The sequence below is a fragment of the Triticum aestivum genome, chromosome 7B (genome assembly GCF_018294505.1).
Source record: "Triticum aestivum cultivar Chinese Spring chromosome 7B, IWGSC CS RefSeq v2.1, whole genome shotgun sequence".
Taxonomy (NCBI): domain Eukaryota; kingdom Viridiplantae; phylum Streptophyta; class Magnoliopsida; order Poales; family Poaceae; genus Triticum; species Triticum aestivum.
In genome coordinates this window covers 105,542,840-105,554,109 of record NC_057813.1, presented here as the reverse complement: position 1 = coordinate 105,554,109, position 11,270 = coordinate 105,542,840, and the positions used below count along the sequence as shown (strand labels likewise).

At 43.0% G+C, this 11,270-nt stretch overlaps 1 protein-coding gene across 11 annotated transcripts in view; it reads left to right on the top strand.

Moving 5' to 3' along the window:
* LOC123156560 (uncharacterized) overlaps positions 1–10,801 on the top strand; it is a 21,576-nt gene extending 10,775 nt beyond the window's left edge. Inside the window, exons 4-15 of one of the 11 annotated variants that reach the window (XM_044574714.1) lie at positions 3,693–3,806; positions 3,881–3,997; positions 4,148–4,339; positions 4,423–4,593; positions 5,204–5,331; positions 5,433–5,675; positions 6,324–6,414; positions 7,310–7,439; positions 7,808–7,899; positions 7,984–8,100; positions 8,297–8,363; positions 8,448–8,492. In XM_044574714.1, coding sequence (XP_044430649.1) covers positions 3,693–3,806; positions 3,881–3,997; positions 4,148–4,339; positions 4,423–4,491 — 492 coding nt within the window. In that variant the 3' untranslated portion in view covers positions 4,492–4,593; positions 5,204–5,331; positions 5,433–5,675; ... (4 more) ...; positions 8,297–8,363; positions 8,448–8,492. Of the gene's footprint in view, positions 1–3,692; positions 3,807–3,880; positions 3,998–4,147; positions 4,340–4,422; positions 4,609–4,646; positions 5,332–5,432; positions 5,676–6,323; positions 6,415–7,309; positions 7,440–7,807; positions 7,900–7,983; positions 8,101–8,296; positions 8,364–8,447; positions 8,493–8,954; positions 9,142–9,227; positions 9,314–10,278 lie in introns of those variants that run through there. The other 10 variants (XM_044574719.1, XM_044574718.1, XM_044574713.1 and 7 more) reach the window with 10 other exon arrangements.
* Positions 10,802–11,270: the final 469 nt, after the last annotated feature.

Sequence of the window (11,270 nt, the reverse complement as noted above, 5' to 3'; positions counted from 1 at the left end):
GATCCCGTCGCCCCATCGTCGACCCCCGACGCCACCGTTCGCCATCTCCGCCCTCACCTCGTCGGACGCCTCCTCATTTCCTCCCCGACGGCCTCCTCCTCGCCTCGATGCCAACGCCGCGTCGCCGCTGCCCAGGGCCCTATCGTCGGAGACACCTCGCCGGACACCATCACCTTCGTTCATCCCGCCGCCGGACCTCGTCGCCCCGCCGCACGTCGTCCCCGACATCCTCCACGACCCCCGCTGCCTAGTCCCCTATGACCCCCCTGTGAGCTCACCCTCTCCTCCTCTCTTCCTCGCACGCACTCGCTCATGGCCATGGCCTCCTCCCCGCGGCTCCGATGTCGCCACTGTGACGCTGTTGCTGCCCCCTCGCGCCGTCTAGCGCATGCAACCTCCCTGCCACTGCGAGTGCCACCAGCCGCGCTCCCCACTCCTGCTCGTCGCGGCCCGCAACCGACGTCGCTGCTGTTTCCTGCCTCGCCGCCCGCGCACCTCGTCGGCCCCTGCCTCGCACCGGGGCTGCACCGCACCGGCCTCTCCTATCGTGCGCCGGCGCCCCGAGAGGCCACGTCCTCGCCTAGTGCCCCTCCGGCTCCGCCTCCTGCCGTCGCCTTCGGTCGTTACCCATGGCGGCCGGCCGCACATCGGCGCCCCTGCATTCGGGCGGCGCCCAGTGCCCAGCGCTCAGCATCCATTAGCACCCATGCCCGCTAAGGCCCACTGGCCCTATGACAAGTGGGGCCATCCCAGAACGGTTTTATAAAAAAGGAGAGGAATTAAATAAAATAAAGAAAAATAATATAATTAATTAATTAAGATAATTAATTAACTTAATTAATCATGTGAGTTAATCTAATTAAGCATAATTAATTAACCTAATCACTTTAGTTAAATTGACTAATCCTGTTTAGTTAACTGTGTCGATGACAGACGGGACCCACGCGTCAGTTTGACCCAGTCAACCCCCTGTTGACTGCTGACATCATGCTGACGTCATGTTGACGTCAGCAAACACTATTCTGGATAATGTTAGTTTAAATTAATTAAATAAATTCTAAAAATAATTTAAAAATTTAGAAAATCATATAAAATAAACCGTAGCTCAGATGAAAATACTTTCCACATGAAAGTTGCTCAGAACGACGAGACGAATCCGGATATGCAGCCCGTTCGTCCACTACACATCCCTAACCTATCGAACTTGCAACTTCCCCCTCCGGTTCATCTGTTCGAAAACGCGAAACACCGGGAATACTTTCCCGGATGTTTCCCCCCTTCGCCGGTATCACCTACTACCGCGATTGGGCATGCCTAGCATCACGCTTTGCTTTGTCATGCATCGTCATGCATTTGTTTGCATTGTATTTATTGTTTCTTCCCCCTCTTCTCTCGCTAGACATCGAGACCGACGCCGCTGCTACCCAGTACGACTACGGTGTTGACGACCCCTCCTTCTTGCCAGAGCTTCCAGGCAAGCCCCCCCCCTTGATCACTAGATATCGCCTATTCTTCTCTATACTGCTTGCATTAGAGTAGTGTAGCATGTTACTGTTCGGTTACTCCTATTCTGTTGCATAGCCTGTCTTTGTTGCTACAGTCATTGATACCTTACCCGCAATCCTAAATTCCTAGTATAGGATGCTAGTTTACCATTACTGGCCCTACATTCTTGTCAGTCTGCCATGCTATACTATTGGGCCGTGATCACTCGGGAGGTGATCATGGGTATATTCTATACATACATACTATACAGATGGTGACTAAAGTCGGGTTGGCAAGTTGAGTACCCGCAAGTGATTCTGATGTGGGGGCTGGAAGGACAGGTGGCTCCATCCCGGTAGAGGTGGGCCTGGGTTCCCGACGGCCCCCGACTGTTACTTTGTGGCGGAGCGACAGGGCAGGTTGAGACCACCTAGGAGAGAGGTGGGCCTGGCCCTGGTCGACGTTCGCGGTTGCTTCATAATAACACGCTTAACGAGATCTTGGTATTTCATCTGAGTTTGGCCACTGGCCTATACACACTAACCAACTACGCAGGAAAGATATGGGCACTCGACGTCGTGGTATCAACCGAAGCCTTCGTGACGTCAGCGACTGAGCGGCGCGCGTCGGATTGGAACGTAAGCCTGCTCTTGTATTAAGGGGGCTAGTTCTGCTTCCGGCCGCCCACACAACGTGTAGGTGTGCAATGGGTGATGGGCCCAGACCTCTGCGCGCATAGGATTTAGACCGGTGTGCTGACCTCTCTGTTGTGCCTAGGTGGCGCTGCGACGTGTTGATCTTCCGAGGCCGGGCATGACCTAGGAAAGTGTGTCCGGCCAAATGGGATCGAGCGTGTTGGGTTATGTGGTGCACCCCTGCAGGGAAGTTTATCTATTCGAATAGCCGTGTCCCTCGGTAAAAGGACGACCCGGAGTTGTACCTTAACCTTATGACAATTAGAACCGGATACTTAATAAAACACACCCAGACAAGTTCCACAGACAACCTGGTGATCGCTTTTGCACAGGGCGACAAGGGGAGGATCGTCGGGTAGGATTATGCTATGCGATGCTACTTGGAGGACTTCAATCTACTCTCTTCTACATGCTGCAAGACGGAGGCTGCCAGAAGCGTAGTCTTTGACAGGATTAGCTATCCCCCTCTTATTCTGGCATTCTGCAGTTCAGTCCATCGATATGGCCCTTTACACATATACCCATGCATATGTAGTGTAGTTCCTTGCTTGCGAGTACTTTGGATGAGTACTGACGGTTGCTTTTCTCCCTCTTTTCCCCCTTTCCCTTCTACCTGGTTGTCGCAACCAGATGCTGGAGCCCTGGAGCCAGACGCCACCATCGATGATGATTCCTACTACACTGGAGGTGCCTACTACTACGTGCAGGCCGCTGACGACGACCAGGAGTAGTTTAGGAGGATCCCAGGCAGGAGGCCTGCGCCTCTTTCGATCTGTATCTCAGTTTGTGCTAGCCTTCTTAAGGCAAACTTGTTTAACTTATGTCTGTACTCAGATGTTGTTGCTTCCACTAACTCGTCTATGATCGAGCACTTGTATTCGAGCCCTCGAGGCCCCTGGCTTGTATTATGATGCTTGTATGACTTATTTATGTTTTAGAGTTGTGTTGTGATATCTTCCCGTGAGTTCCTGATCTTGATCGTACACGTTCGCGTGCATGATTAGTGTACGATTGAATCGGGGGCGTCACAGGTTGTAAATAAATAAGCAGATATCCCCATAACAAGTCGAATATTGCGTCGGAGTCTTTTTCAGACTGAAGTTTTATAGGTATATAGATTTACTATGGAAGACTGTAAACTGGAAATCAAGCTGGTTTCTTCATTGATTGCTCCTGTTTTAGAATTCATATCGTGCTCTTCCACAAAGAGGCAACCCATATTATTGTGTCTTGAACTCTTGATCTAATGAGGGCTAGCTTCTATGTTATGCATGTTTTATTCCTTAATGACACTTGAAAGACACTTGGCGCCTAAGATTATTGTATTGAACAAAATCCTTATTTGTTTGGAACCATTAAGAAACTGGATTGACTTTAACATAATCAAATTTGAATCTTTAGTTATGTTTGTCCTACCTATTCGCAACCGGTCCACACTCTCAATCTTTATGTTATGTTTATTACGTTCTAAGATGTGCATGTGCAAAACCTTACAGTTCTGTTGTTGATCAGAGGGTAGGTTTTCCTCAAGGACACGTGGGTTGGCAAGGAGCACCACAAAGCCCCTCTCCATACATTGTCAAGAAGATTTTGCGGTTGGAGATACCAACAGATACTTACCCTAATGTACGTTCATTCATGCTTGCAAGTGTTCTATTAGTATGGAATCATTATTTACTCTGCTTGCCATACTTGTTCAGTTCAATTTTATTGGCCGTCTTCTTGGGCCAAGGGGAAACTTGTTGAAGAGGATTGAAGCCACTACGGGTTGTCGTGTTTTTATCAGAGGGAAGGGCTCAATTAAAGATCCTGGGAAGGTAAACATAATTCATGTCTGGAACCTCACTCTGGAACCCTGTAGATATATACATATATTCCAATCTGAATTTAGATGTTTTATTTAGCATGTACTAGCTAGCTTGTGATTCCATATGCCGCAAACTGTAACTAATTTCGATCGCCTCCAGGAACCTACCACGCGCGCCGAGGTGAGGGCCTCGTGGACTCCGTCCATCGCCGCAAGCCGACGACCCCGCCGCTTGGCCGAGAACCTCGTGATGTATCAATTATTTCTCAGCTTGGCGCATGCATTACGGCAGTACGCCGCGCGCAGTTTCCTTGGATTCTATTCCATCTCCTCTCGTCCGCTTCCTCTAATTGTGAGTTTTGGCTGTAATGCGTTTTACAGATTCCCATCTACTGTACTTCCTATGTAGTGCATATCCCGTTCCTCCTTTTATAGGCTTCTCAAATCATTCGTTCGTTCGTGCTGGCCATCCTCCTACATCTGTCTGTCTCGCTCTCCGATTGATTAATCGTGTTCATTGGGATTTAAAAAGAGGAACATGGATTTTTGTTGGTGACTTGTAAGCAACAACAAGATCTTGCAATTTCTAATTTTCTAGCCATCCACGTAAGTACAGATCAGGTACCTTGTTCCCTGCCTTGCTTTTCATTTTTTATTTAATCAGTAGTGTTCATAATTTCATCTGTCATATGTGTTGTTTGCTACTTCCATGCCTTGCTCCTGTAATTAGCAAGACTGCTCCTAATTTGACAGTTTTTAGAATAGATACAACTTCTTCGAATTACGAGGAATTAGCTTTAGTTATTGTTAAAAACCCAGAATTAGCTTTAGTTAATGTTAAAAAAACAAGTGAAAATTTTAGGATGATAACAATTTGAGTGGGCATGAAAGTGTACCTTGTTTACCTAATATTCGAAATATAAGTGTCGATGACAAGATCACAAGAGCGAGCAACTTTTACCTTTATTGTCTATGATCCTGTTTTTTCGATAGCTCACATGTTTGCAACATAGGTTATAGTGTACGGAGTATCTTTTGGCAAGAAAATGGTAATATGAATGCTCACATGTTTATGTGGCATTAGGGCCCCTTTGTGTTACCTAGCCCAGGGCCCCTGAAATCTCAGGACCGGCCCTGCACTATGTTATCCTCCCCGCTGCACCATTTCTCTTTCGGTTGGGAGAGTAGTTCTTGACATTGCCACATGTTTGATCAGGCGAGTACCTCGGGGCAGAGCCCGTGCTGCCGTACCTGAGCCCCTACATGCGCGGCGAGAACCTGCTCGTCGGCGCCAACTTCGCGTCCACCGGCGTCGACATCCTCAACGACACAGGCGTTCAATTTGTAAGCTCCACGCGCAAGCACGCACACATGCTCGAATCATGTATACGTATCTACAATAATGCAATGGAGATGACAATAATGTTGTATGTGTGTGTGTGCAGGTGAACAACATCAGGATCGCGCAGCTGCTGCAGAACTTCCAGGACTACCAGTAGAGGCTGGCGGCGTACGTCGGCGAGGACGCGGCGAGTGAGCGCATGAGCCAGTCGCTGGTGCTCATCACGCTTGGTGGCAACGACTTTGTCAACAACTACTTCCTGGTGCCCTTCTCCGCTAGGTCCCAGTAGTTCAAGATCCACGGCTAGATCCTCTTCATCATCTTCGAGTACAAGAAAGTCCTCGCGGTAATAATAATTAACCTCTTCTCTTACTTACCACTAATCAATTCCCAAACATGCATAATTTTTGCTCCAAAACATAATTGCATTTGTAAAACATGATTAGCATTCAAGGTGAAAAATTGCCAGGACGTTTTTTGTCTTCTATTTTGTCAGTATGGTGCACAAGAGTGGTAGGCCTAAAATTCCCAAAATTAGACAGGGAAATGAAATGTTTGCTGCATGCCGGCTAGAACAGTAGTGGAAAGAGATGAGTCTGTAGACTGCCTGCCCGCCTGCCTGCCTGATATGATGGTGAGAGAGATGGTGGTAGCACCGGTGAAGTCATTTTTGTAGTGGAGTCATTTTTGGGTGGTATGTTCAGCAAGCAATAAACTGACACGCGGCCTGTAGTGTTCTGCACGCCGAAATCAGAAGCACACACTGTTTCTGGTAAGAGTTGGCCCATGAAGCAAGAAACGATTTTATTCATGGTTGATACTTGATACCCACTTTCAGTAACTGTCTGAGACATCTTCACTACGGAGGCCTAACCCTAATGAGCTATTGCAATATATTATGCAGTACCCTAATTGTTCATTACTAAATTCTAACTGCTTGAATTCTGATTTTCATATACATCTTAATATTTCAGTGGAGTTTTCTACATTGCAGGGTGATATGGATGAAGGAAAAGAGGCCAGCAATGCTGAGCTAAACAATTCAGGGAGGTATTGGATTGGCCTCTGTAGAAACTATGGTAAAGGTAACTTGAGAGTGCACTTTAGGTCTTCATTACATTTCTAAAATGGTTGCTTATAAGTTTATCTATCCTATTGAGTAAATCTCAATCTCTCGTGGTTGGGATAAACTTTCTCATAATGCATTCATCTATATATGTGAGAGAGCTAAATTTCTCAGTGTCGGAGAAAGAAGGTTTGAATATTATTTTCTTCACATGTGATCTTATTTTCATTGACGCAATACTAACTAATCTATCCAGCCCATTTGTTCAAAATAGACGAAGGTGAATACTCGGGTAACAATTTGTTGAGCAAACCATTCCAATAATCCTATTTGTTTCAGGCATAGCTAGAGTGTACTACAACAGAAGAGTTTCTTGTGTGTTGATATTTGGAAATCTGCACTCACCTAAATAATGAGCTCATGCACCTGTTTATCCACCACATGTATCCTGATTATCAAAACAAAGATACTCGGATGCTTGACAATATTGTTACTGAGTCTAGAAATCTTGTTACTGTGACTGTCCACCACAGGCCACCATTCTTTGACTTTGATTGTTACTGAGTCTATATGGTTCTAAAAAATAATATCATGTGAGAAATCTTGCTAGCTGAACGAGGTTCCTCGAAATAGATTACATGCTGAAGCTTAGAAGTAAGCAATTAAAGTGCATATGTACTTGTAGACAGAACACGTTCTTGATATCTTTGATTTTAAATTGTAAAGGTATTCTCATTTCTATGCCACTTAGTCATCTGCTATGCATTACTTGGCTTCGTGCTCTGTTGGTGCTTTTCTTGATTACGAAAAGGGTAGAACAGAGTGTTGGCATTCGCTGCTTTATAGCATATTTTTAATACGATTTTGGATATTTTGTTTCCGTACTGTACCTTAGTTTGGGACTTATTTTGCAGGCACCTAATCTTGGGCCCCTAGAAGAAGGAAACTCAACATGTGTGGTTCTCATTAGAGGCAACCAGACCGTTGTTGAAAATATTGATGATTCCTGTTGTGTATTCTCAAGGAATGGTCAGGTTTAGTACTGTAAGTATTTTCTTGTTAAATATATTTGGGTGGTGCCCAAAATGCAGAGGTGAAAAGCAAGAAACATAAAACTACCTCTGAAGAAAAGTTCACCACGCCTCCCAGAATGTCTCCCTGCTTAGTTGAATGGAAGTTTAATGATATTTAGTTTAAGTGGAAAATTGATCAAATTAGATCATCTAACCTTTGTAAACTAGGCAACTGAATCATCTCATCTCGACAAAGTTCAGTACATGGTGAAGATATTAGAGTTTGACTAATTCTCTTGAAAAATGAATCACCTCTCACCTCTCAACTTGCATCGCGGGGCTAACAAAATATAGGTACATGGTGAAGCCAAGTGACACTCTTATTTTTCTTTCATACAGGACCGTTGCGGTGCGTAGAAGAAAGGTGCCACTTTCACTTAGTTCTCTCAGTTCTAAGTTGGGACTGCAAAAATTTGAGGATTTCCCCACATGTGAGTTGCCTTGATTAGTTTTGGCTTAGTTAGTGAAATGAACTAGAAGTAACTTCTGAATTTGTTTGACTTTGGACTTGCAAGAGACCTGAAGTTTCTGCTTCTAGCATTTCTCTTCTGTAAGCAGCATGGCAAACCCGGTTTCAAAGTAAAGACCCGAGGAAGAATGTAGATTGATCACTGTGATTTCAAGTCCTTCAGGTGATTGATCACTGTGGTAATTCATTCTTTTGTCAAAATTTGATTACAATTGGGGTTGGAGGGAAGCAACAAAATTCCTATCCTATAATAGACGTTTTTGGTGTGTGACTTGATAGTTGTTCAGGTCGATACAAAATTTCATTCATGTGGTTTTTTAAGGCATTTGAATTTAACATTGTTTTTATGTTTGTCTAAGAGCTGGAGATGTTAAGACTTGAGACAGATATATACAGGGCCACAGGGGCCTACAAGATCCAATTCATGTTAGTTACCTATAACTCTGTACCTAAATGCATCTTTCATAATGTTATTTCTGTAATTTATAGAAGTAAACAAATTCCTTACAGGTTTGATGGTTCGTCAAAATAAACAAGTAGTATTGATGGGTAAAGGTGGGTACTGATTTAGTGTGAACAAGTCTGCATGTTTTAGAACTTCTGTATTTTCTGAGTTTTCTTCCTTCATGGATTTTTCCGAGCTTATGTATTTTTTGAGTTTTAGCAAGCTGAAAATATGGTGCTTATTCAGAAATGTTGGCATATAAATATCATGCGCTTGCATATGTAGTATCCAGAGAAAAATGATATGCAATGATGAATCCTGACAATCTACAGACACATCACTATATTTTGTTCACTTGCTTGCTATTTCTGGACTATTATTGATGGAGCAGCAGAAGAGGCTTTTAGTGTTATAATATATGTTCGACTTATAAATTCAATAGCTGAACAAAACTTTCAAAAAAATTACTTTGACTGACTAAAGTATGGACATATATATCGTGTGTTATCGTTTCTTCTTTTTCTTCACTTAACTACATGTGAAGCTGAAGCTGAGCCAATGTGCTTTTCCAGAAGAAAGCTGAGGCACATCAATCAAACGCCAACTCACCTGCTATTGGCACTAAATGAGGAAGGAAAAAGAACATTATCCATGAAGGCTTGAGATACACAAACAGGCAACTGAGTTTGGGAAAGGTGGTTGTCACCTTGATGCACACCATGGTGCCCTTGTCTACTCTCTGTCTTCTTCCTTGGACAGGTATTTTATTTCAAGCTTTGGTAAGTGGTCCGTACTGACAAATGAAATATGCAGAAAAAGATACTTATGTTGTTTTGTTCTTGCAGACACCTTATTTACTCATAGTAGGTTCTCTCGTACCATTATTCGGTGGAGCTGTACTAGCATCTTTGACTGAAGTTTCTTTCAACTGGTTAGTTATAATCTTCCCATTTCTGAAATTTCAAAGTCAAATGATTGGGGAATGCATCACACTATCCATTAGTTCAGTCAAGCTCACAATATTGGCAATTGAGTTAAGTCTTATATTTATATGCCTATAACACTCAAAACTTTCTAAAATGAGAAGTGATGTGTTAATTTTTGAAGAGACTGTGATTATGTTACAAGCATACACATCACTGGCAATGCGAAAAAAACTAATAATACCTTTTCCTGTTATTTTAGCTAAAATAATGGAGCACATTTTATTTTATTTTATTTGCAATCTTAAGCCTTGGTTGTACTTCAGTCTCTGGCAATTGGTTTATTTCTTATGGTCAATTTTGGAGCAGATGATGGATTGTTGGTTGTAGTGATTTGATATTTTAATGACTATTCATATCAATGATTATGCTTGGCCCCATGAGGAACACATGAAGAAGAAACAATTGTGAGATAGGGAGGAGAATAGAAAGATGACGAGGAGATGCATTTATCTACCACATCACAAGCATGAAATATCATCACATGTCAATTGTCTATGACTCCCATATCATATAAATAGAAATCCTATATTTTTGTTTCTTGTGAAGTTGGTTCACTTTATTCCCTTCCTGTTAGAGTTGATGCTTGAGATCTGGGGCCTAAACAATTTGTGACCATAGACTGCTCAGAGTTGTCCTATTTGATCTTCAAGTGCAACCCTTCCATTGTTCTATTGCATCTCCGAGCCATATTAGCATACATTTCTAATCAACAATGGACTACCGGATTTACTTCATGTCAGTTGTTACTATCTCTTAGAAATTCTTTCTGCATTCATCATATAAGCAATTAAATTCACTATCAGCGAAGTTCACTGCAAGTTTGCTGCACAATTTTTATTTGATAGATACACATGAGATTATTATTTTTCTTTACGTTTGTTGAATATATGAATTATTCATTTGAGAACAGAGACAAAACATGACAAGAAAGGGGAAGAACTAACCTACATGGAGCTTGGTCAAGGTCGCCGCTCATGTTTGATGGCATTGTTTCTGGTTCCACTGACGTTGTCGATGCCTGTTACCTATGGCCCCGTTGCTGCTTTCCTCGGTAGGGCGTGGTCCATCTGCCACTGCGTGCAGACAATAGAATTTAGGCCAGCAATTGTCGCTTATCTACGCTACAGATCGACCCATAGATAGGGAAAGGAAGCGATGACGGGTGGGGAGAGGAGCCGGGGGACGTGTTGTGACGGGACAAGAGGCGCAGTGGCAGGGAGAGAAGCTGAAGACTATGCCATGTGAGTTGCTGAAGCTGTGCCTTATGCGGTGGGGATAAAGGATGTGTGATATGCTTGTGTGGTGAGAAGCGAGGAGTGGCTTTTCCTTTTTGTGGGAGGCTGTTCATATTTGTCTATTCTATTTTTATATTCAAGATACATACAATTATTTATCATCATTATAATCGAGATAATAAATATTTATTTATTTCATTAATGTGTTGAGTTATTTTGTTTTTGATTTTAATACGCTCTCATGGAATGATAAAAAATTGGTTCATCCAATTTACAAGTTGAATACTCTATGTTTGCATGTTCTTACATTTTCATGTGAAATCTTCATGCTAACTGTATGAAGTACTTATGCAGGATGGTTACAAGTCAACGAAGATTTTTTTACTATAATTGCTCAAGTACTGTGCGAAGGAAGCTGAAGACAATATTCCTGATATTTTAGGAGATGCAAGTGAAGAGGAATAATGAAAATACATTGCATCAAGTACATTTTTCGATTGTTACTGTAAATTTTTTCTATACATGTGAAATTGGAAGTGCCTTATGCTTATGTATGCAATAAAAAAAATTAAAAGGCCCGTGGCAACGCACGGGGATTGTACTAGTAAAGATAAAGATAAAGATGTGCTAGAATTTGTAAAGAAATTGCCACCAGAGATTGACACTC